This window comes from Chanodichthys erythropterus, chromosome 10, assembly GCF_024489055.1.
Source record: "Chanodichthys erythropterus isolate Z2021 chromosome 10, ASM2448905v1, whole genome shotgun sequence".
In the NCBI taxonomy this organism is placed as follows: Eukaryota; Metazoa; Chordata; class Actinopteri; order Cypriniformes; family Xenocyprididae; genus Chanodichthys; species Chanodichthys erythropterus.
The window spans coordinates 28,656,639-28,683,517 of NC_090230.1; the positions used below are offsets into that span (position 1 = coordinate 28,656,639).

At 42.5% G+C, this 26,879-nt stretch overlaps 1 protein-coding gene across 8 annotated transcripts; it reads left to right on the forward strand.

Moving 5' to 3' along the window:
- Positions 1-97: 97 nt before the first annotated feature.
- LOC137028423 (rootletin-like) lies at positions 98-25,273 on the forward strand. Of its 8 annotated transcripts, none has more exons than XM_067397187.1 (36): positions 345-1,511; positions 1,799-1,925; positions 2,317-2,459; positions 5,165-5,356; positions 5,446-5,505; positions 6,162-6,250; positions 6,329-6,494; positions 6,562-6,668; positions 6,749-6,976; positions 8,829-8,919; positions 9,073-9,159; positions 9,236-9,582; positions 9,656-9,838; positions 9,925-10,069; positions 10,182-10,328; positions 10,408-10,638; positions 10,711-10,904; positions 12,044-12,171; positions 13,189-13,358; positions 13,435-13,614; positions 13,683-13,817; positions 13,979-14,122; positions 14,204-14,442; positions 14,538-14,697; positions 14,785-14,952; positions 15,025-15,460; positions 15,536-15,702; positions 18,204-18,324; positions 18,478-18,641; positions 18,714-18,929; positions 19,155-19,379; positions 19,453-19,602; positions 20,698-20,898; positions 20,970-21,101; positions 22,958-22,999; positions 23,174-25,273. In XM_067397187.1, the coding sequence occupies exons 1-36, from the start codon at positions 1,461-1,463 to the stop codon at positions 23,411-23,413; spliced, it is 6,006 nt and encodes a 2,001-aa protein (XP_067253288.1). In that variant the 5' UTR covers positions 345-1,460; the 3' UTR covers positions 23,414-25,273. The 8 variants fall into 8 exon arrangements, with proteins under 8 accessions (XP_067253289.1, XP_067253287.1, XP_067253288.1 ...); XM_067397191.1 differs by having other exon boundaries at positions 2,320-2,459; XM_067397190.1 differs by having other exon boundaries at positions 22,962-22,999; positions 23,174-23,237.
- Positions 25,274-26,879: the final 1,606 nt, after the last annotated feature.

Consider the following 26,879-nt stretch of genomic DNA (forward strand, 5'->3'; position numbering starts at 1 on the left):
TAGTTGTGTTTTGTTGTAGTTTCAGGTGTGTGAATGAGTGCCAGGTGAGTTTGTACATCAGTCACTCTATTAAATATGAATGAATATGAATATTTCTGTATACAGTCGCTCTCGTTCGGTGTGTTAATCCGTTTCTGTATGTAAAACCCCGATTATTCCGCCTTTCGTGCCGTGATTTGGGGTCTTTTATATGCGCGGGAAGTGAGTGTGACCCCGGAAAGAGTCCAGACTGAGCATCACACACATAAACACACACACATTACCACACAAACACTTTCATTCGGAGTTTAAAGCGGATTTAATGCGGATTTGAAGCACTTTTGCCGGTAAGATCCCGCGTGATTTCCTCCGTGTTCGGGCGTGATTGGTGCTGAAGGCGTTTTCTGAGGAATGAGTGAAATATTAACCAATGTGATCGATCACTTATCATGAGTGAATTAATATCGTGTGTTTAATCATTTAATAACTGTACATGTACTGCGCCTCTTACGCATCCGGGCGGTTTGAGTTTATTTTTAATCGATCGATCGTGAAGCTCATACACACATAAATAAACACTCAAAATGGTGGATTAGAATATAAAGACCTGCCGATTACAAAAGCTGTGTGTATTTTTGATGTCGCGCAGTGAATGTGAAAGAAGTTTGTAGTTCCTGTTAGAGATTTAAATGTTGTAGTTCCTAAACCCGCCTCAGGGGGGCGTTTTCACATCTCGCTTTGTATTTAAAACATATTAAAAATACAATTTAAACTATTAAATAGAATAATTAACACCTGGCTTGTATATTAAACTTAGTTAAGTAGGCCCTCAGTAATAATCAACGTCTGACTGTATTTCTGCTGATGACGTGTGTGTTGATGGGCTGTTGTCATGGTGATGGGGTAGTTAGTGCATACTAAGCATGTTAAATTGCAGTAGTACATTATTAAACGTCACAAATTATAATAACAATAAAGTCATAATAAAGTAGGTCTACTCGATAGTAGGCTACACGCGATTTTTTTAATATTGTTGGAGTGGAATGATAAATGTTATTGGTATTTCTGCAGCGTTTATTCTCTTTGTTTTATTAGTTAGTTGTTTATTGTGTGTATTTTATTAGTTTATTGTCGCTGTTTCAGTTTCTCTTTAGAATCCGCTCGAGCACCTGCATGTATAATCTCCTCAATCCCATTAAAGCCTCCTGCTGTCTCTCTCTCTCCTCCTCCTCCTCTCTCTATCTTTCATTCTGTCTCTCTTTCCTCAGTGTGTTCGCGGGTCTGTTCGGGAAGGGTCGGAATAACTGGATTATCATCCGTATTCGTTTATGAAGTGGATTTCTGCGCGTAAACGCATCGCTGACTGAGAGTTCACGTGATTCTTTTCCCCCGCTCTAACGGCGCGATTCTCTGATTTTAAACGGTTTATTCTATTCGAATATTGATTTGTGTTCGATTCTAATTAATCTGATCACTTCATCATGAGCGGTTCTGAAAACCCGAACGAGTCCAAACTTGAGGCGGTGATTCAGGTGTTGTTCATTTACTTATTTAACTTTATTAATTATTATCGATTGATCGGAAGAATCGATTATTATATTCCAGATTTGTGAGTCGCTTTGGATAAGATAAATCACATAATTAATAAATGTAAGTGAATGTGTTTGCTGGTTGGTTCCGGTGACGCCGCAGGTGTGTGTTCTGATCTGATCTAAATATACAGCAGGTCACCACTGAGACCATCTGCTGCTGACACACACACTCACACACACACACACACACACACACACTGTGGCATAATAGCGTTTGTGTGTTTCAGAGGTTGGAGGAGAGCGTTCTGTCTGAAGAAAAGCGGCTGACGGTTCGAGGATCTTCTCCAGATGAACCCGCATCCAGTTTACCGGCCCGCGTGCGCGAGATCGTCTCCAGAAACCTGAGCGACAGCGGTGAGATTCCCGCCACAGCTCTAGCGTTCTGAGAACGTTCCCAATACGTTATGAAAACGTTATTTCTGAATTGACATTCTAAACATGCAGTTTTTAAGTGTTACGCGAACGTTAAGGGAACATTCCGTTTTATCATTCTTCAAACATTATGGGAACGTTACATTTGAATGTTCTCTGGACGTTCTGAAACTAGTAACATTTAATAAACGATACATAAATAACGTTTTGAGAACTTTAAAGACCAGATAACTCTGAATGAACGTTCTATTAACGTTACTGGAAGAACGTGTGTTCATAACTTTGAGAGAACCTTGCCAGAACGTTCTGAGAACGTTCTCTGTTGGCTGTGATTGAGCTCAACAGTTTAAAGGTCGTTCTGTCTGTCTGTCAGCAGGAGGCATGTCGTCGGGTCTGTCGGTCCAGGAGGAGAACCGGGTTCTGCAGGCAGAACTGAGTCGTGTGGAGGATCTTCTGGCTCACAGTCGAGCAGAACGAGATGAAATGGCCATCAAATACAGCGCCATCAGCGAGAGAGTGAGAAACACACACTAACGCACATCGAAGATCATCTTATGGTCGAGATCGTGGTTTTCCAGTGTGATGAATCATAGGCAGTGCCATATTTACTGTGTTTTACACTGTGTGTGTGTGGTGAGAACACACACGCTCTGTCTTTTGTCTGCGTCTCAGCGAGGTTGACCCGTCTCCGTGGTTACGGGGAGTGGAATGAAGTGGAGTGGTATGTTGCCATGGCGACTGTAAACAGGCTCTGTGATTTTGGGGCCCATCAGGACGAATGTGATTTATTCAGACAGCTTGAACGTGAGCTGTGTCTACCTGTGGTGTAGGTTGCCAGGGAGTTGTTTTAGGGTACTAGGGTGATCTACCAAAATTTTTCACCCCTCACACGATATATATTTCTGATCGCTGGGATTCCTGTTGAAACCTGTGAGAATTCGCCAAATAAGGGTAAATGTGACCGTTCTTTAGTGCAGCTATCAAATTTATTTAAATAAATATACACGCGGTATGCTTCAGAGTGAAGCGCGCACTGCGTTCTTTCATATGCCAGCATAAAATCGAATCGGAATACAATTGAAATTAATTCTCAAAAGGCTGTGATTTAATAGTCTAAAGTGCTGCGTGTTTCAGAGTGAAGCGCGACACTGCGTCTGTTTTCATGTGATCGACTCGCGATTCGTTTATAAGGGCTAGGGTCTTCTGTGTGGTCTCTTAGGTCTTTTAGGTTAGGTTAGGTTGCTAAGGTCATCTGTGTGGTTGCTCGGATCTTGTGTGTGGTTGCTAGGGTCTTTGTGTGGTTTCTAGGGTCTTTTAGGTGGTTGCTAGGGTGTTCTGTGTGGTCTCTTTGGTCTTTTAGGTTAGGTTGCTAGGGTCATCTGTGTGGTTGCTGGGGTCTTCTGTGTGGTTTCTAGGGTCTTTTAGGTGGTTGCTAGGATCTTCTGTGTGGTCTCTTGGGTCTTTTAAGTTAGGTTAGGTTGCTAGGGTCTTCTCTGTGGTTGCTGGGGTCTTCTGTGTGGTTTCTAGGGTCTTTTAGGTGGTTCTTAGGGTCTTTTTAGTAGTTGCTAGGGTCTTCTGTGTGGTTGCTGGGGTCTTCTGTGTGGTTTCTAGGGTCTTTTAGGTGGTTCTTAGGGTCTTTTTAGTAGTTGCTAGGGTCTTCTGTGTGGTTGCTAAGGTGTTGTATGTAGTTGCTAGGGTCTTCTGTGAGGTTTCTAGGGTCTTTTAGGTGGTTGTTAGGGTCTTCTGTGTGGTTTCTAGGGTCTTTTAGGTGGTTGCTAGGGTGTTCTGTGTGGTCTCTTTGGTTTTTTAGGTTAGGTTGCTAGGGTCATCTGTGTGGTTTCTAGGGTCTTTTAGGTGGTTGCTAGGGTTTTCTTTGTGGTTCCTATGGTCTTTTTAGTGGTTGCTAGGGTCTTCTGTGTGGTTTTCAGGGTCTTTTTAGTGGCTGCAAAGGTGTTCTGCATGATTTCCAGGGTCTTTTAGGTGGTTGCTAGGATTTTCTGTGTGGTTGCTAAGGTGTTGTGTGGTTGCTAGGGTCTTCTGTGTGGTTTCTAGGGTCTTTTTGATGGTTGCTAGTAAGGCTGGACGATTATGGCCTAAAATCAAAACCTCGATCAATTGAACATTTTACCTTGATTGCGATTAATGAGCGATTATTTTGTTTTTGTTTTTTGTTTTTTTGCCCTCATAGTTCACTGACAAGGTTTGTACTGTAAATATGATTGACAATTAAAGGTGGGATATTTTTTTTCCTATTGAAAGAGTGATCTGACATCATAGCTCACTATCAGCAGTTATTTTATCTATGGTTCGTAACATTTCTTACAGATTTCTGCTCGTTGTAAATCAGATAAAGATAAATTAGCACAGTACCAGTACGAGTGATTGCGTGTGTGAATTAGTCATACCGTCTCTCTATTAATTGTGAAGCTGTGGGTTGTAAATAGTTCCTTCAAAAGTAGAAAAATATATGCTATAATATCTTTTGAGTTTCTAAGCTACTTTAGTGATAAATCACAGGACAGCGCTGACGACTAGTTTCTGCGTTCCTCTTTGTTCACGTTTTGCCCAGCTGCTGTTTGTATGAGTGTTCATGCCACAATGCATGAGCGCGGTAGCTCTATATAATAATACACATCCGATCGTCTAATCGCTTGAATGTCCAAACCATAAAACAAATACTACTGACACAGTTTAGTGAAGGCGCAAGGCTCACCGCTCGCGCGCCATCACTATGTGTTGGCTGAACCGGCGTTCACCTCCGTGTTGCTTTCATGCCACTGACTGGACGGGGCGGAGTCATGTACACACACGGTAATGTTTTTAAGGGGGAAGTATTAACAGGATTAAAAAAACGAAATAACCGACATGGGAAAATGACGTCGGTTAGAGGTTCTGAATTTCGATTTCGATTACTTTTTGATTAATCATTCAGCCCTAGTTGCTAGGGTCTTCTGTGTGGTTTCTAAGGTGTTATGTGTGGTTGCTAAGGTGTTCTGTGTGGTTTCTAGGGTCTTTTAGGTTTAGGTTGTTAGGGTCATCTGTGTGGTTGCTAGGGTGTTCTGTGTGGTTTCTAAGGTGTTATGTGTGGTTGCTAGGGTGTTCTGTGTGGTTTCTAGGGTCTTTTAGATGGTTGCTAGGGTCATCTGTGTGGTTGCTAGGGTCTTGTGTGTGGTTGCTCAGGAGCTGCAGTGCTCGTGATGATGACGGTGTTGTGTGCGCAGCTGGAGCAGGCGCTGCGGCTGGAGACGGTCGAGGACGGGCGGGACTCTCCTGACTCTCGCAGTCTGGCGCAGCAGAACGTGGATCTGCGCAGACGGCTGGACGAGGAGCAGGCGGCGTATAAGCGCAAGCTCACGGCGTATCAGGAGGGGCAGCAGAGACAAGCACAGCTCGTACAGAAACTACAGGCCAAGGTACGACACTCAGCTCTGGGTTTAAATCATTAAAACACACACTGGGCCTTTTCCTCTGTAAAAGCACTGGTTTTCTGATGTGTGTGCAGGTCCTGCAGTATAAGAAGAAGTGTGGAGATCTGGAGCAGATGCTGCTGGAGAAATCTACCGTCAGTTCAACAACACCTGCTTCAATACATCCCATAATGCCTCACTGTACATGAGCTGAACGAGAAATCGGAATACAATCGAAAGCGATTATCAAAAAACAGTGATTTAATAGTCTAAAAGCTCTTCGTGTTTCAGAGTGAACTCGTGATTCGCTCATAACGTGGAATTGGAAACGCAACAACTTTGTTTTAAATGTATAAATGAGCCACAAACTGCCAAAAGCCCATTAGACTAAAACTATTACAAACTGAAAACTTTCAAACTTTAAGCTTTTAAAACTACTTCAAACTTTCTGGTCAGGCTTTCACAAGCCAACTTCAAAGTTTGTGTCGACGAACTTTTTTGTTTAGTTATAATTATTATTTTTTTTTCTTTACAGTACAAAAATTCCTGAATTTTTTCATGTCACAATATATATATCGCATAATAAAAACTCACAATGTCAATTTTTCCCGATATCAGTTTTTGGCGCCGGTTCACAACGAACGTGTTTTCCATTCCACTGCACTACTTTTCCAGTGTTTTTCAATGAAAACGCTCTAGACGGACGTCTTTAACCTTTGCGTTCTAAACACGCGCCGCTAAAGTTAAAAGCATCTGACGTTTTGGTGTGAACCGACCGTTATGCAGTAGCTCATGGTTCTCGTTGTTGTAGGGCGGCAGTAACGGCCACCGGCGCGACGACGACGAGCCCAGCAGCGAGCTGGAGAGCGCCCTCATCCGCCTGGAGGAGGAACAGCAGAGGTCTCGCACTCACTCACCTGATCTGCACTGTTAGCCTGCAGCCGCGAGCGTGTGCTTAACGTGTTTGCGTGTGCGCAGGAGCAGCGGTCTGTCGGCAGTCAACGCTATGCTGCGAGAGCAGCTGGAACAGGCCGGACTGGCCAATGAAGCGCTCAGCCAGGACATCCGCAGACTCACTGCTGATTGGAGCAAAGCGAGGGAGGAGCTGGAGCAGAGGGAGTCTGATTGGAGGAGAGAGGAGGAGGTGGGTGTGGCCGCCACATCACTGTAACCCATGAAGGTCCAGAGTTTAACACGGTGCGTTCGTTCAGTCTTTCCACAGCTACTTCAGCAGCGAGCACAGCCGTCTGCTGGCGCTCTGGAGGCAGGTGGTGGGCTTCCGCAGGCACGTCTGCGAGCTGAAGAGCGCCACCGAGAGGTCAGACCGCATCACTGCAGCCGGACACACCCGCAGCTGAAGCGCATTCAACACTGACGCTCTTTCTGTCTGTCCGTCAGGGATCTGTCCGAGGCGCGTAACGAGCTGGCGTGTGCGGCGCAGAGCGTGCAGCTGCAGTGTGTGAGCGCCTGCGCGACTCTGCGCAGCCGTGAGGATGGGTCTGCGCAGCTGCTGGAGAGAGAGACGGGCCAGCGGCTGCAGCTGGAGCAGCAGCTGAGAGAGACAGTGACGGAGATGATGACGCTACAGGCCAAGAGTGACTCGGAGAGGGCCGAGCTCAACACACGGTCCGTTACTACATGTTTACGTCTAACTCTGGCCCTCGAGGTCGACTTTCAGAGTTCAGCTCCAAACCTAATCAAACACTCCTGAACGAGCCGGTCAAGGTCTTCATGATTGGTGAGTTTGATCAAGGATGGAGCTGAACTCTGCAGGAAAGTGGATCTAGAGAACTCCTGGACTAAATTAATACATGTTTAATAAATTAATTAGTTGTCTAAAGGGATAATGAGGCAGATTAAGATCTTAATTTATGCACTTTAAATGACCACCAATAGAAGAATGTGTAAACTCAGTATTGGACTAGAAAAAAATATCGATTTCTCGATTTTAATCGATTGTCATTTTCACAAACCGATATCAGTTCTTAAATCCCAAGAATCGATTAGTCTGTTTTCAGTTGATGAATGAGCAGAATATGTAGCTCCTCCCATCCAATAAATCGCAATAATCTTTGTTACTTTTGATATGAAGCAAAGTCTCAGATTTCAAATGACGTCCATCTTATTATGAGATTCAGAAAATAAATACCGTTTTGGCGCTGTTTAATGTGGCGTGACGGATCGCTTTAGCACCTCAGTTAAAGAGAAGCATGTGATCATCCTCTCCTCCGCTTTAACACCAGTTACAGCGAAATAAACATGAACATCTGAAGGTATGTTAAAATATACAGTACAACTTACTGAAATCCGTATCATGTCTCGTGTAATCGCTCAATCAGTGCTTCAACCTCAATAAAACAGCTTCAGTGTCACGTGACGTCACATTTACCTCAGAAAAACACATTCAGTGACCATAAACTCAGCTAGAAAAGTGAACTCTAGAAAGATAAATATAGCTATGCACCGCTACATATTCATTAATGTTCTTCAATATTTAATGTATGTTTGAATAAATAAATTATGACAGCCACGATTCAAATGTTTATATTTAAATAAAAAACAAATTGGAGTAGAAATATGATTAATTCTAAACTGCTGAAACTGAAATACTGCATCCGAGATAATCAATATCGAATCGAATTCTGAAAATTGTGTCAATACCCAGCCCTACTAGTCAGTGACTGAAGTTTCAGAAAAATTGAGTTTCTGCCAAAATCAGTATAGTATCTGGTCGGTATTGAAAAGTCATTTATTAATTTTGTGCAAAATGCGTTATCCGTCATGTTATTCTGTCATGTTTTCTCCCTTTCTTTCCAAAACGCGACAAACGCCAGTCTCCTTTTTCTGCAGAACGCGATATATCCGCTCAACCAATCACCTCGCACCATTCCACCCAATGTAAACATTAAAGGCTTTTTTAAAAAACGTTGTATTTGGCAAATGCGTTTATTTAACCGTGCGGTGGCGCCAGATACTCGTTAATCGGTAATGACAAATGATTTATAACATTAACATGGCCCGTTAATTTCATTTTGGGAGCGACGGCTGAATGTAGCCTATTTTTAGTAAAATGCCTGTATATTAGATAAATATTGGCAAATTTTAGACTCTGTCATATATGTGAATCAACTTACTTTGTTGTGTATTTTCAATTTGAAAAATAACTTTTATATTGATGGATTTATTGCATTTTGGGAAAAAATATTATGTTTTTATAATAAACTTTTTAAAATCATAATGTAGATTTGAATTTTTAATGTTTTTATAACCAAAAGATGCTATGTGAAAGTTTGAAACAGAAAATAGTGGTTTTTATCTTGCCACTTAAAAAAAGAAAGCACCTTTTTACTCAAATGAATCAAAATGGAGTTATTGCGTTTTGGAACCAAACTCTTCAATTATAGGAGCTTGTTTAAGATTATTCAGTAAATAAAGTTTAAAACGTGTGTGTGTGTGTGTGTGTGTGTGTGTGTGTCAGGCTGGTGGATGCAGTGAGAGAGCTGGAGCGTCTCAAAGCTCGTGTGGAGGACAGAGAACAGGAAGTCGCAGCACTCAACAGGAAACTGCAGGTATGCACACACGCCTCTGTCATACAGCTGTTGAGTTATTCGTCTGGACGTGAGGAACCGCCCACAACAGGTGAAGCGACCAATCACAGGTCAGATGTGATGACGCTCACAAACACTAATCGTGTGTGTGTGCGTGTGTGTGTGTGTGATCAGGATCAGAGGAGCCTTGAGGAAACTGAAGTTCATTCACTCAGGACACACACTGCAGCGCTGCAGAACACACTCAGAGACATCACACAGGTGTGACACACACACTCTCACACACACACACTCACACGAGTCAATGCTTCACTGATGTGTGTGTGTGTGTGTGTAGCTGGTGTTTTCTGACAGTGACGGTGTGGACGGAAACACTGAAGAGTCTCTGCTGCGCTCTTCATCATCATCATCACTACCCATCATCCCTGACAGCTGTCTGTCTGCACTGCGCTCCACTCTGAACAACAGACAGATCCAGCTGCAGGAGCTGCGTGAGCGTCTGCACTCCGCGCAGTCGTCGGTCCAGCAGCTGCGCAGGCAGCAGACGGAGGCGGAGTCGAGCCGGCGGGAGGCGGAGCTCCGTGCGCAGACGCTGCAGGGAGAGAGAGACGAGGCTCAGAGAGAGAGAGAGACCGCTGTGAGAGAGAGAGACCGACTGAGACAGGAGAGAGACGCGCTGAGCAGGTAAGACACCTGTCAATCAAACTCAGTGATCATGTGATCAGTGACCAGACCTGCCTGCCTCTCTCGTTCACAGTGAGAAGGACGGTGCGGGTAAAGCGGCGCAGGCGGCGCAGACGCAGGTGCAGCTGCTGCAGCTGGAGTGCGAGAGGCTGCAGCTGTCTGTGACGTCTGCGCAGAGAGAGCGAGAGCACGAGCGAGAGGAGAGAGACGCCGCCGCGCTGGAGAGAGAACGAGCACGAGCAGAGACGGACAGAACGTGAGTGTGGCGCGTCCCAAATGAGCCACGAGTGTGTGGCGTGTTCTTGACGTGTGTGTGTGTGTGTGTGTGTGTGTGTGTGTCAGTCAGCAGCTGTGGGACGAGTCCGAGTGTCGTGCCTCTGCGCTGCGAGCCGAACTGGCGGCGCTGAGAGAGTCTCTCCAGCAGGGGGCGACAGACCGACAGCTGATGGAGGCCGAGAACCGACAGCTGAGCGACGCACTCAGCCGGGTCAGACTGCGTTCTTTCACATGCACTATAATCTGAGTTTGAGTCAATTAAAAACAAACTAGTAATGAGAAGCTCTGTTGACAACAGAAGATATTTGTGTTTTGATGTGCAGAGCGAGAGCAGTCGCGCCGAGCTCTCGCTAACGGTCACGAAGCTTCACTCGGAGGAGTCGTCACTCCGGGATTCTCTCGCTAAGATGAGCGCCATCAACGAGAGTCTCGCGCAGGACAAATCTGACCTCAACAGCCTCATCGTTCAGGTACAGAAACACACAATTACTCACTTGTGAAATGTTTCTTCAATGGACCAATCATATTGTTTGATTGAATGATTGACAGCTGGAGGAGGAAAAGAATGCGCTGCTGTCTCAGCGAAGAGAAGTGCAACAAGAGAAGCTGACCATCAGAGACGCGCTCGTCCGCTCTGAGCAGGACCGGCTGGAGCTGGACTCTGTCCGTCTCGCTCTCCACCAATCACTGCAGGAGTCTGAGCTGACCAGGGCGGGGCTGGAGGCGGAGCTTCAGTCGCTGCAGGCAGACAGAGTCAAACTGCAAGACAGAATTACACAGGTGACTCTCGCTCTCCGTCTGTTTCTCAGTTCCTCATAATCAGTTTCTGATGTGCTGCTGTCAATCAAACAGCTGATTGGTGAGATGGGCGGTCTGGAGGCGGAGCTTGGTTCTATCCGCGGTGAAGGCGACAGGCAGAGCGCCGCTCTGGAGGAGGTGGGGCGTGGGAGGGCGGAGCTAGTGCGAGAGAGGGCGGGGCTTCTGGTTCAGCTGACGGCGTCAGAGAGGGAGAACGCCGCCCTGACTGAGGAGATCGCCACCTTCAGGTGAGACCGAAGACATTTGTGTCACGATTAGGCATGTGACGGAATCAAATTTTCATGTTGCAATTAATTGCTGAAGCTTTTAGTACGGTATACGGTATTATCACGATATTGAAAAAAATGTTGTCATAGTATAACAGGTTTAAGAACTCTTTTTGTAATAACAAAAATAAATCTGAATGTTTACATACAATAATACAATACAACAAAAATATGTAGAGTAAAATTTTGAAACAGATTAAAGTGCAAAAGACTGAGGCTATAAAGAACAACAGGAAACACTTTACAATAAGGTCTCGTTATTTAATGCATTAACTAAGATTGAGCAATAGCTACATTTGTTACAGAAGTGTTATTTTTTGTTCATGTGAGTCAAGAAACACAACTGATAATTGTTAGTTTTATCTCAGGTCCATTAAATAAGTTCTTTTGATTTTAGTAATGTTATTAAACAGTAGAAATTAACATTACTTAAGAATAATTAATACTTTATAAGTATTTTTCATTGTCAGTTTGGTAATAATGAATTAACATGTTAACTAATGAAGCCGTATGTCTCAAAGTTTTACTGAACAATAACAAATAATCAGAACATTTCTAATCATTAGAGCATGTTGTATTCCAGATTAGAATATAAAAATGTTTAAGTTTGAAAATAAATAGCCAATTAAGTCTTTAAGTATTCAGTATTTGGTGCTGTGATGAACAACACTGAGATTACAAAAAAATGAATGGTTGTTTGAAGCATTAAAAACTTCACTAGCGCAGCTGCTTTGTTTGCACGGTTTCCGGGGTATCCGCTGCATTTCTGCTGTTCCATCAGCGCCCTCTGCTGTCAGAGAGTGAGCGTGCGCTTTCCTTCACTCGTTCCGTCATATGTGCTTCTCATGCATGTTGGGCTTGTTTAGATCCCTTTGACGCAGAATACAGCAGTGTTGTGCATTTTATACGGTTGATGGGGAAAGTATTCTTAAATGCATTCTAAAAATTGTAATAAGTGGTAATAAATTATTATTTACTGTATTTTGAAGTGCCCACGATAACAATATTGTGCATATTAATTATCGTGATATATCACATGTCTAGTCACGATATTAATGTTAACACATGCATGTGTGTTTCATTGTTGACTGTGTTTGCAGGTCGGAGAGGGAGGCTCTGGAGACGAGTCTTTACGAGCTGCAGCAGCAGATAAATCAAATCGAGTCTCGCCGTGAACAGCTGGAGTCGGAGAACCAGAACCTGAGATTACGTACCGACAGCATGACAGGTACACGAGATCAGTTCATAAGAAAGAGACGGGTACATGAGAAAGAAAGACGCATTTAAGGAAGTATCAGGTACATGAATGTTGTGGCGCTTGTGCTTAACGTTAGTGCAAATAAACATATTTATGATTTTAATAAAAAGTTAAAGAAGATAAAAATGCAGATATAAAATGGCATATATATATATATAAGTTGTGTTTTACTGTAACTTCAGCAGCTTCTTGCACGTGAACAAAAGCGCCACTCTCATTGGTCTTCCAGTTTTTAACGCGGTGCGTCAAACCAAAAAAACGAACCCGTTTTTTTTAAAAATTAGGCTTTTACGCCTCACGTTTTTCGCATCGGTGTGCACACTCATATTGGCGCCCTTTGTTTAGTCACGAGGCGTTAAACATCAGCGATAATCGCACGCGATATTCGTCCTGGTGTGTACAGCTACACAAGAAAGAAGCATACATGAGAGAGAAAGATGGGTAAATACTGAGACTCCAGAGACACCAGCAGCTTCAAATACCTGTTTGCTGCTCAACACTGGCTTTTTATAGCTGCCCTTTTAATACAATTAATTTTTTTGACAGGAACTTTCATTAATAAGCCTTTATCTGACCGAGTTCTGCTGTGCTCTGTGTATCTCAGTTTTCACACAATATTAGTTGTTTTCATGCCTTTTGCACAACATTGCACCATTTCATGCTTTTCATCTTCAGAAAGATCTTTCTTCCTCCCATAATGCATGAAAACTGCTTAATAATGTGGAGCAACCTCTAAGTAGGGTTTCCATAGATCTGGCAAATTATTTTGTCTGAGATTGATACCAGTTATCTAAAAAGACATGGATAAATAAACAAACAAACATTTTCTTAGAAAAACTAAAATCTGAATGTTTATTCTACTGAAATCTTACTGATATGTCACTTGCATAATAATAATTTGGAATGCGGTGTAAGGGGAGCTGCCTTTTCATTTGTTTTTATTCAAAATAGGCCTCATTGTGACGTTTAGTTTGTCTGTGTGTTTAGCGGAGCTGAAGCGTTTGCGCGCAGAGAGGGAGACAGTTCTGTCTCAGAGTGAGAAAGAGAAAGACGCGCTGAGAGACGCGCTCGCGGCCGCACAACATGAAGCACAGCGAGCTCTGCGCACGGCCCTGTCCGACCACCAGGAGGAGCTGGAGAGACTGACCAATCAGAAGGTTTGACCAATCAGAAATCATTGTTTATGAGATCATGTGACACAGGTAATACTGACTGAGCCTGTGAATCCTGTAGGAGGCGCTGCGCTGCAGTCTGGAGGCCGAACAGGAGGGGGCGCTGCGGCGGGTCCGCGAACATCTGGAGGAGCAGATGATCCGGCTTGAGAAAGAGCGAGATGAACTTCAGGAAGAGCTTCGTTCCCTGCAGCGCGACAGAGACCAGAGTCTGTTACAGGCGGAGACGGACAAACAGCAGGTGAGACTCGCGCGGGAAGCTGACGTGCGTCTGTCGCTTCTGTCGTAACTGTCTGATGTCGCGTGCAGGCGCTGTCCATGAAGGAGGCCGAGAAGGCGCTTCTGTCGGAGAAGGTGAGCGCCCTACAGGCGGAGCTGAGCACTGCAGCACTGGAGCTGGAGAGACTGAGCCGAGAGACGGCGCTCCTCAGAGACCAGGAGCGGGTCAGAACTTAACGCTGTTTTACAACGTTAGCTGTGTTTCCGTCCACAGTTGGGCACAAATGGATGGAAACATAGTTAATGTGTTGTTGACTTTATTGATTTATAATGAAAGTGTTGTAGTTTTCGCTCTCTAATAAATGATAGTGTTATCTTGTTCTTAGGCTGCAGTCGCGTCTCTAAATGCTGAACTGCAGGAACTGCGCAGTCAACTGCAGGACGCAGCCAGTGCACATGGCCGTGAGCTGCGCAGACTGCAGGAGAACTGCGCTGACCAGCAGACGCGAGCAGACACAGCGCTCAGAGAGGTTTGTGTTTGAAACCTGAATTGCAAAACGTGGCAGTAACGTGAGTTATTGCGATTAAATTATGTCCTCCCTCCCCTGTAGTTGGAGGAGTGTCGCGTGCTGCTGTCGTCCAGCGAGGAGAGCCGGGACAGTGCCAGGAGAGATCTTCTGGAGATGGACAAGCGTTTGTGTCAGATACGGGAGGCAGGGGAGGGACATAGGCGAGATGGGGCGGAGCTACGGCGCTCTCTCAGTGATGTCATCAAGGAGAGGGACGCTCTCAGCCAATCCAACGCGCAGCTGAGGGAAGCCCTGAAAGCGGCAGAGAGTGAGAGAATCAGGTGATGGACGAAGACTTTAAGTATGCAAATTAGCAATCAGATGAGGTTCTTTCTGCAGTGCTGATTGGAGGGACTGTACTGTGCTTTGTGTTCAGCGTGAAGCGCGCATGTGAGGAGGAGCAGCAGAAAGCATCTCTGCTGGAGGAGAGTCTGGCGTCTGCGCAGAAGGAGGTGTCAGATCTGCGCAGCTGTCTGCGCGAGGTGGAGAGATCCAGACTGGATGCGCGCAGGGAGCTGCAGGAGCTGCGCAGACAGGTCAGACCGAGGCTGAACGCGTGAGTGTTGAGAGAGTGAGGATGAAGAGCTGTGGTGTGACCTGTGCGTGGCTCTCTGTGCCGTCAGGTGAAAGTTCTAGACGCCGAGCGCGAGCAGAAGGCCAAGCAGACGGCTGAACTGCAGACGCGTCTGTCTGCGGAGGACCAGAAGGATGAGGAGCGAGCGAGAGAACTGATCTTGCTCAAACAGAGACTCGCCGACACGGAAACTAGCAGAACCTCTCTTCAGAAAGACGTGAGATCTTATACGATTACACAGATTTGAATTAAATTGAAAAGATGTTTCACTCACTCTGTCTGTCTCTAGCTGGCTTCTCTACAGAGACGTCTGAGCGAGAGCGAGTTGTGTTGGCGCAGTCGTGAGCGAGAGTTGACGTCTCAGCTACAGGAAGCTCGCGGCTGTGAGAAGAAGCTTCAAGACGAGGCGCGTAACCTCTCCGTTCGCGCTCAGTCGACCTCTGATGTGTCTGCGCAGTTGCAGCTGGAGCTGAGTGAGGCACAGGGCCGTCTGGCTGCGACGGAGGCAGAGTTATCGCGTGCGGAGGCGGGGCGCAGGGATCTGGAGTTCAGGCTGTGCAGCCTGCAGTCGGCACTCACACGTACGCTGGGCATCGGGGCCAGTGGGCGGAGCAGCAGCAGGGGGCGGAGCCCAGTGGGCTCCTCCCCTTCCTCTCTGACCTCTGGGATGATGTCTCGCCATAGGAGCATGTCTCCGCTGCACTGCTCCCTATCGCCACCCAAAGGTTAGATTTTTTTTTAAAGAAAGTTGTGGAATTTGAGTTCTACTTTATCTCAATCCTTTCTCTGCTCTCTGTCAGATGTGGCAGGTAACGTCACGCCGGATAACACCATCGTGCTGCGGCCGCTGTCTCCAGAGAGGACAGACGCCCCGCTGCCCGTCGCCCTGCCTGAGCTGGACCCGGAAACCCTGCGCAGCGGCCTCAGAGACTTCCTGCAGGAGCTGCGAGAGGCTCAGAGAGGCCGAGTAATGCGACTACACACACTACAGATGCTCTAGTCACACACAAACGATAACTAGGACTGTTACGATAACTAGAACTGTTACGATAACTAGGACTGTTACTGTTACGGTAACTAGAACTATTACGATAACTAGGACTGTTTCGATAACTAGGATTATTACGATAACTAGAACTGTTACGATAACTAGAACTATTACGATAACTAGAACTGTTACGATAACAGGATTGTTACGATAACTAGGACTGTTACTGTTACGGTAACTAGAACTATTACGATAACTAGAACTATTACGATAACTAGAACTATTACGATTACTAGGACTGTTTCGATAACTAGGATTATTACGATAACTAGGACTGTTACGATCACTAGAACTGTTACTTTTACGATAACTAGGACTATTACGATAACTAGAACTGTTACGATAACTAGGACTGTTACGATAACTAGAACTATTACGATAACTAGAACTGTTACGATAACAGGATTGTTACGATAACTAGGACTGTTACTGTTACGGTAACTAGAACTATTACGATAACTAGGACTGATTCGATAACTAGGATTATTACGATAACTAGGACTGTTACGATCACTAGAACTGTTATGATAACTATAACTATTACGATAACTAGAACTGTTACGATAACTAGGACTGTTATGATAACTATAACTATTACGATAACTAGAACTGTTACGATAACAGGATTGTTACGATAACTAAAACTGTTACTGTTACGATAACTAGGACTGATGCGATAACTAGGACTGTTACAATCAATAGAACTTACTTTTACGATAACTAGGACTGATGCGATAACTAGGACTGTTACGATAGCTAGAACTATTACGATAACTAGGATTGATACAACAACTAGAACTGTTACAATCACTAGAACTGTTACGATAACTAGGACTGTTACGATAACTAGAACTATTACGATAACTAGAACTATTACGATAACTAGAACTGTTACGATAACAGGATTGTTACGATAACTAAAACTGTTACTGTTACGATAACTAGAACTGTTACTTTTACGATAACTAGGACTGATGCGATAACTAGGACTGTTACGATAACTAGAACTATTACGATAACTAGGACTGTTACAATCACTAGAACTGTTACTTTTACGATAACTAGGACTGATGCGATAACTAGGACTGTTACGATAGCTAGAACTATTACGATAACTAGGATTGATACAACAACTAGAACTGTTACAATCACTAGAACTGTTACGATAACCAGGACTATTACGATAACTAGAACTGTTACGATAACTAGGACTGTTACGATAACTAGAACTATTACGATAACTAGAACTGTTACGATAACTAGGACTGTTACTGTTACGGTAACTAGAACTATTACGATAACTAGAACTATTACGATAACTAGAACTGTTACGATAACAGGATTGTTACGATAACTAAAACTGTTACTGTTACGATAACTAGAACTGTTACTTTTACGATAACTAGGACTGATGCGATAACTAGGACTGTTACGATAACTAGAACTATTACGATAACTAGGACTGTTACAATCACTAGAACTGTTACTTTTACGATAACTAGGACTGATGCGATAACTAGGACTGTTACGATAGCTAGAACTATTACGATAACTAGGATTGATACAACAACTAGAACTGTTACAATCACTAGAACTGTTACGATAACCAGGACTGTTACAATAGCTAGAACTGTTACGATAACAGGATTGTTACGATAACTAAAACTGTTACTGTTATGATAACTAGAACTATTACGATAGCTAGAACTGTAGAACTATTACGTTAACTAGTACTGTTACGATCACTAGGACTATTACGATAACTAGAACAGTTACGATAACTAGGACTGTTACAATCACTAGGACTATTACGATAACTAGGACTGTTACGATAACTAGGACTATTACGATAATTAGGATTGATACAACAACTAGAACTGTTACGATAACCAGGACTGTTATGATAGCTAGAACTGTTACGATAACAGGATTGTTACGATAACTAAAACTATTACGATAACTAGAACCGTTACGATCACTAGGACTGTTACGATAACTAAAACTATTACGATAACTAGAACCGTTACGATCACTAGGACTGTTACGATAACTAGGACTATTATGATAGCTAGAACTTTTATGATAACTAGAACTGTTACGATCACTAGGACTGTTATGATCACTAGTACTATTACAATAACTAGAACTTTTACGATAACTAGGACTGTTACGATCACTAGTACTATTACAATAACTAGAACTGTTACGATCACTAGAACTATTACGATAACTAGGACTGTTACAATAACTAGAACTATTACGATCACTAGAACTATTACAATAACTAGAACTGTTACGATCACTAGAACTATTACGATAACTAGAACTATTACGATCACTAGGACTATTACGCACTACAGATGCTTTAGTCACACACGAACAATAACTATGACTGTCCCATGTGATTCATGTGTGTGTAGGACGAGGCTCGGGGTCAACTGGGGTCACTGCAGAGAGAATTAGAGGAAATGACCACAGAGAGAGACTCCGCCCACCAGCGCCTCATTCAGCTACACACCACACTACAGGAGTGCCAGGAGGGTAATGCACATATAACTGCCCTCGTTTTCATATAAAGCTCATTGTAATGACGACAGAAACCCGAACTTTAAAATAAACTTGTTTTGGGTTTTTGTTCACGATTGGTCAGATTCATTCAGCTCATTTCTGGAGTGGTGTGTTGATTGTGTGTAGATAAGCGTGCTGTGGATGGAAAACTGTCGTCAGCTCAAGCTCTGCTGCATCAGCAGGATGAGTCCCTGCGGAGAGGAGAGAGAGAGCGACGAGCGTTAAACGAGCGACTCAAAGAGCTGGAGAGACTTTCACTGAACGCCGAGGCTGAGCGCAAGCGTGTGGAGGTCAGAGGCTGCTCACGTCTTAATAGATCTAAAATAGTGTGGACTGGCAGTAACTCCAGTCGCCCCCTGCAGGAGCAGTGCAGTAAGCTGCGCGCTGGCGAGGCGCGTTTGGAGGCGGAGCGTCGGCGGCTGCGTGAGGCTCTGGAGGCGGCAGAGGGGCGGGGCACACGGGTGGAGCTGGGGAGGCGGAGTCTCGAGGGAGAGCTGCAGAGACTGAGACTGAGTCTGGCCGAGAGAGAAATGGAGATCCAGACGGCTCACGACCGTCACGAGAGCGCCGTCAAACAGGTACCAAACTCCCATCAGCCCCATCTCACTCGCAGTATCTCTGCTCCACAACAGAGTGCGTTAGTAGCGCTGGTGACTAAGGGAAGTGGGCGGAGCTAAAAAGCTCGTTGATGGTGGAATTTTCTGCACTGCATCATGGATAATGTTAAACGTAATTGTTTTACAAATAAACCTGACTGTACCGCTGATAGTTGATGATCGCTAACGCTCTGATGCGCGTCTCAGGTGGCAGAGGGCGAATCTCGCATCTCGTCTCTTCAGCGGGAGGTGGACAGACTGACGGCATTGCTGTCTAAAGCTCAGGACGGAGAGAGCGTTCAGAAAGAGCGAGCGCTCGCTCTCTCCCAGAGCCTGCAGGAAGCCACCGCCGCCCACAGTGCCACCCAGGGGCGTCTCGCTGCGCTGCAGAAGACGCTGGGACAGGCTGAGAGCGAGCGCAGACAGCTGCAGGTGAGCGCAGAGAGATGGATGTCCCGAGAGAGAGTTCAGCAGAAATGATTGTGTGATGTCTTGTGTCTTTCAGGAGCGCGTGGACGGACTCAGAGCGTCCTCGTCGGACGGGAAGCGAAACATCGCCACCCTCACGGAGCGCGTGCAGACGCTGCAGTCGGAACTGAGCCAGAGTCAGCTGCGCAGATCTGAGCTGGAGACAGAGCTGCACAACACACAGGAGGTGAGTGAGCGTCTTCACACTTGGGTCATGTCACTTCGCGGAAATTTAGCTTTTAATGTCAACGTACAAAACACAACTTATTTTTATGTTAAAAATATAACATAGAATGTAAAAAATGTAGGTAACCCTAACGTATTTTAACTTGACTTGAACATATTTTATTTGAACTTATAAAGTGTAACTTAACTGACACCATCTCTAATGTTCAATGAGAACAGCCTCATGTTGTGTTATTATAATAAAGCTACAGTTTATTCACTTTATTTGTTTATTTGAGCTCAGAGTAAATGAAGATTCAAGGTTTTAAAATAAAAGTTAAAATGGTTAAAGGTTAAAATGCTGTCAAAAGTATGTCAAGTATATTACTATTGTAATAATATTCAAAGATTTTTTATTATTAAGAAAAATGAGTAATATTACAATTAATATTATTATAATATTATAACAGCCGATGGCAAAAATTGCAACTATTTTACTTTTTGGCAACTTGCTGTTGAATATCAAATAAATTAATATTCACATTCAACTCATTCATGCATTTATATACAATCTTTTTTATTATTAAGAAGTAAAAGAAATAAAAAACATAAGAAATAATATAATAATTAATATTATGTCGGTGACGATAGTGGGCAGCACGCTGACATATAGCGCTGATCATAATAAAAGCAAAAACGTCGAAAAAAAAAAAAAGAATTATAATATTCAAAAAACAACCAACACATTCCAATGGCAAAAATTTAGTAAAGTATTTAACCTTGCTATTCATATGACATCAAACGATCTCATTCATTTTCGTTCGATCTTACGCCCTACTGAGGGATAGATCTTCATGCTTAGTTATTCCTAAAAATCGTGCGTTTTCATCTGCATCGAATTGTACAAACTCATATGAAATTATCAACTCGTTAAGTAGTTACATCGGTTTGACAACTTCAGTAAGAATTAAAATTGGTCTGAGACCAGACTGCCCTGGACTAAAGAGATCTGACTTCACTTTTAATAGCAGTGCCAGTGTAAACGTAAAGAGTTCTCTTTTTGAAGTGGTCTGAGACCGATTCCTTTAAAGAGACGTGTGAAAACATGCTCACGCAGGCTCTGCGACAGAGGGCCGACAGTCTGACCGAGGCCCAGCGCAGTTTGCAGTCTGCGCAGACAGAGCGAGCGTCTGCAGAGGAGCGTCTGCGCAGCCTGCAGCGAGCCGTGGCCCTATTGGAGACCGAGAAGAGAGATGCAGAGAGACAGGCCGTCCGACTGGAGAAGGACAAGGCTGCGCTGAGAAACACGCTGGATAAGGTGAGACGGGAGTGACGACGGCAGGATTGGACGCAACGAGCGTCTGTTGACGGTCTGTTTTGATTCCTCAGGTGGAGCGTCAGAAGCTGAAGACGGAAGAGAGCAGCATGCGTCTGTGTGCAGAAAAAGGCCGCCTGGATCGTTCGCTCAACACCGTCGAACAGGAGCTGCAGGACGCGCAGAGACAGATCGTGCTGCTGCAGGTACACTTCTACACAACCAGGGCTCCACACTAACATCATAAGATCTGACGTGCCAGCAGCAGATCAGTAATTATTAATATTTATAATATTATGTGTTTTGTCTCTCAGAAGTGCACTTTTGACAATAGCTTCAGTTTCATTAAAAAAGCAGTAACATCTGTAAAAATGGAAACAGTGTCAAATGTAAATAATTAAAATTAACCATTAGTCTTTCCTATCATACATTTGTAGATCATGATAACCACTGGTAAAACCACACATTACCATGGTAAATGTAACTATACGCATGATAAATATAACGATAACTATAATAGCATTCACACCAACAACGATAACTATAATAACTATGTTAGCATCCACACCAACAACGATAACTATAATAACTATGTTAGCATCCACACCAACAACGATAACTATAATAACTATGTTAGCATTCACACCTACAACGATAACTATAACGATAAATATATTAGCATCCACACCAACAACGATAACTATAACGATAAATATATTAGCATCCACACCAACAACGATAACTATAACGATAACTATATTAGCATCCACACCAACAACGATAACTATAATAACTATGTTAGCATTCACACCTACAACGATAACTATAACGATAACTATATTAGCATCCACACCAACAACGATAACTATAATAACTATGTTAGCATTCACACCTACAACGATAACTATAACGATAACTATATTAGCATCCACACCAACAACGATAACTATAACGATAACTATATTAGAATCCACACCAACGACGGTAACTATAACGATAACTATATTAGCGTCCACACCAACAACGATAACTATAACGATAACTATATTAGCATCCACACCAACAACGATAACTATAATGATAACTATGTTAGCATTCACACCTACAACGATAACTATAACGATAACTATATTAGCGTTCACACCAACAACGATAACTATAACGATAACTATATTAGAATCCACACCAACGACGGTAACTATAACGATAACTATATTAGCGTCCACACCAACGACGATAACTATATTAGCGTCCACACCAATGATGATAACTATTAACGATAACTATAATGATAACTATGTTAGCATCCAGACCAACAACAATGACTATAACAATAACTATATTAGCGTCCACACCAATGGATGATAACTATAACGATAATTATATTAGCATCCACACAAACAACGATAACTATAACGATAACTATATTAGCGTCCACACCAATGGACGATAACTATAACGATAACTATATTAGCATCCAGACCACCGACGATAACTATGACGATAACTATAGCGATAACTATGTTAGCATCCACATCAACGCACAATATAGTTCTGTTTATTAAAATTGCTGCATTTTCGTTGGCTTTAAATGCTCGAGCTCTATAAAGCAGGATGGATTCTGATTGGCTGTCAATGTTTTTATCGTTCATCAGCTGCAAAAAAAAGTGTTCTTAAAGTGATTCCAACGATGTCGTTCCTTTGTGTCATTATCGTTTTTGTTGTTGTGTGAACTCTTATATTTAGAACGATTTTTAGAACTATATCTTTACTGTTATCTTTATAGTTATCGCTCCTTAACGGACGTTAAAAATATACGGTAAATGTTGAAAAGCCTTCTAACCTGATCGTTGTTTCTCCTGTTTCATCTGGCTTTATACTAAGTGTTTTTGTATTGGAGAACTCCAGCAAACTAGTTATACTGCGAGACCGTGAGGGTCGCGAATATGATCGTTTCGTCAGTCTGGAGCCCTGCAAACACTAACGAGTGTTGATGAGCTGGATTAATGGTGTAAAGTGTGTGTGTGTGTGTGTGTGATGTTTTCATCGCTGTGCTTGTAAGGAAGAGTTGTGCGGCGTGAAACCGAAGATTACGCTGTGTCTGGTGAGTAAGAACCGGTCATGTTTGTGTGTTTTGCGCTTTGTAGAAACTCATTCGACATGGTGTTGGGGGTTGCTATGGTTTCTGCTGTTGCTGTGGTTACAGTGGGTGTTCATTGGTAGTAGTTTTGGACTGTGTGAAGTGTGTGTTGTGTTTCATGCGTGTTGCGTGTTTCAGGCTCAGCTGGCCGAGCTGGAGCAGAGTCACAGCGCCAGCGAGCAGTCGGCCCGTCTGCGTGAGGACGCCCAGCGGGAGGCCGAGAGACTGCGCGTCAGTCAGAGAGAGGCCGAGCGAACGCTGGCCGCGCGCGAGAGAGCTCACCGGCAGCGCGTCAAGGGTCTGGAGGAGCAGGTGTCCACGCTGAAAGAGCAACTGCAGCACGAGATACGCCGCAGAACGCCGTCGCTGCCGAGCTGATCCAACACTATGATTGACTCATTAACAGTGTTTTCTGTGGTTAATGTGCACAATGGCTGTTCTTTAAAGGATTAGTTCACTTCAAAATTAAAATTTCCTGATAATTTACTCTCCTCCATGTCATCCAAGATGTTCATGTCTTTCTTTCTTCAGTGGAAAAGAAATGAAGGTTTTTGAGGAAAACATTCCAGGATTTTTCTCCATATAGTGGACTTCACTGGGGTTCAACGGGTTGAAGGTCCAAATGTCAGTTTCAGTGCAGCTTCAAAGAGCTCTACATGATCCCAGACGATAAGACTCTTATTCCTCTACAGCAGGGATGGACAACTCCGGTCCTGAAGGGCCAGTGTCCTGCAGAGTTTATCTCCATCCCTGATAAAAACTCACTTGCTTATAACTTTCTACTAATCCTAAAGACCTTGATTAGCTGGTTCAGGTGTGTTTGATTAGGGTTGGAGATAAACTCTGCTGGACACTGGCTCTCCAGGACCAGAGTTGTCCATCCCTGCTCTAGAGAAACCATCGGACATTTACTACAAAAAATAAAAATTATATACTTTTTAACCACAAATGCTCTGTGATGCGCATAGGGGTGAATAAATTATCAGGAAATTTTAATTCTGAAGTGAACTAATCCTTTAATGATATATGACCTTTTTAAAGCCTGTTCACACCAAGGACGTACACTATAACAATAAAGATATAGTCAAAAAAATCATTCTAAATGTGAAAGAATAGCTGGGTTCACACAACTATAATGATAACGGCACAGAGGAACTATATCGTTGGAATCACAGAATGCTGATGGCAACAACATTAATTATGTTCATAGTTATTGTTCTTAGTGTGAACGGGCCTTTAGCCATATTTTTTTTGTTGTTGTTGTTGTTGTTGCTTTTTACAGAATACTGAAAGGGTGAATCTAATATTTAATGAATAGTAATATTTACCCCAAAAACCAAAATTATAAAAATGGTATTTTGCAAAACAAAGCTTATTTTTTTGACCAAGATTTGTTACATTGTGACACTATTATAATGACTATTAAGCACATTTTATTCTCTACTGTAATGCAAAAGAAAGGTTTTCTGGACATTTTTTTTTATGAATATGAATACTATTTAGTATGAATATAATACTGTCTAATAAGTGAATTGAACTTTCCCTGAACACTGACAAACGCTCGACACAAATACTTGAATATTTTATAGTAATATTTATAGTTTATGTGAATGTGACTCAGTCTGAGAACCGATTTTTTTGTAACGCGAACATGTTTATCACACTGAGATTAATTTGTCAAGCCAAGAATTCGCGATTCTCTGAAAATGTAAATTATACGCGTCAAAAGTCCGTTAGATTAAGTTCACGCGCTTGACATCGGCCGCGCGCACAGAGTTTTAACGGACTCTGACAGGAATGGCGCGAGTTACTGAGGTGAGATACGCCCAGCAAACACAATAACGTTGTAAAAACGTTTTTTTCACGTTGTGAAAAGGTCGTGATAACGTTTTAATCGGACGTATTTAATACAACAGATGTCGGGTTTTTTTTACGTTATAAATACGTTTTTTCACAACATTGCAGAAAAGTCTTTATAACGTTTTTATCACGTCTGAATGTCTCCTTGCAACGTTTTAAAAACGTACTTGACACGTCCAAACTGGTACTTCATATGCTGCCATCAAAATGTTTTTTTTAGTGTTATCTTTCCAGATAAAATGACTAAAACCATATAAAACAAATATATAAAACATAAATGTATAGTAAGATAAATACATTAAGTGGTGTATTTTATATTTCTTTATAATTCATCATAAGCTATTATGTCAGTTTACAACATTTCTGTAAATCTGAATATTCAGCAGAACTTTTTTACATTGCACTACCTTACCTGTAGAGCAGACCTCTGGTTGTTGTCCATTGTATAAGCCTACATTAACATATATGTAGGCCTAATAATTTATACTACACACAAATTTTGTCACTCATATTTATTCACAAAATGTAAAAAAAAGTAACATGATATGGAAAAAAAGGTAAATATGTAAATAAATAAAACACATGAAAATTATGCAATGACTGGCGAATTTAAATATGGGGTCATTAACAAATTCCAAGAAATTTCAGAGGACAGATGTTTTTACAGAAGAAAAAAACATTTAATTTGTAAATTGTAAAGTATTTCATTTTAAATAGATACAAATTATTTTATTGCGATTATAATAATTATATTTTAATCACTTGTTTGCAGTAAAACTAATGCTTATATTTTAAGGATTTTTTTCAACACAAATTACAGATATATAGGCATCGGAACTTAAATAATATATATTAAATAAGAAGTTTATTGTTCAATAAATACCTGATTTTGAGAAACTATGTTAGCGATTTCTCGTTTTTTCAGCGTTTTCATTGCATTTTAAATTTTTATGCCAGTAGGTGGCATCTAGGAGCTGTCTTAATGACATAGTAAACCCAAAAATGAAAATTATGTCAATATTATTACTCACCCTTGTGCTGTTCTACAATATTAAGACCCAATACTAATATTAGTAGGCCCGCTGTACTGTTTTAAACGTTTTAGTACCTCTCTGGGCACTGAAAGTGTAAATTAAAGGATTAGTTCACTTTCTGAATGACAATGTCCTGATAATTTAGTCACCCCATGTCATCCAAGATGTTCATGTCTTTCATTCTTCAGTCGAAAAGAAATGAAGGTTTTTGATGAAAACATTCCAGGATTATTCTCCTTATAGTGGTCTTCAATGGATCCCAGATGGTTGAAAGTCAAAATTACAGTTTCAGTGCAGCTTAAAAGGGCTTTAAATGATACCAGACAAGGAATAAGAATCTTATCTAGTGAAACGATCAGTCGTTTTCGAAAAAAAAAAAAAAAACTGTATATGATTTATAAACACAAATGATCGCCTTGCGAGTGCTCCTGTGTTGTGTATGCTTCAAAAGCTTACGCTGTATGTCCTACGCCTTCCCTATTCAACTTACGGAACGAACCCGGCACCAGTTCAGTTTTTTTCCGTACGTAGAATAGGGAAGGCATTGGATATACAGCATTTGAAGAATACGGAACATGAAAGCACTCGCAAGGCGATCATTTCTGTTTATAAAGCATATGCAGTTGTATTTTTAAAAAACGGCTGATCGTTTTGCTAGATAAGACCCTTATTCCCTTGTCTGGTATCACTGAAAGCCTTTTAAGTTGCACTGAAACTGTAATTTTGACCTTCAATCGTCTGGAGTCCACTGAAGTCCACTATAAGGAGAATAATCCTGGAATGTTTTCATCAAAAACCTTCATTTCTTTTTGACCAAAGAAAGAAAGACATGAACATCTTGGATGACATGGGGTGAGTAAATTATCAGGACATTGTCATTCAAAAAGTGAACTAATCCTTTAACTTGCTGGCAATGGAGGCCTCACTGAGCCATCAGATTTCAGCAAAAA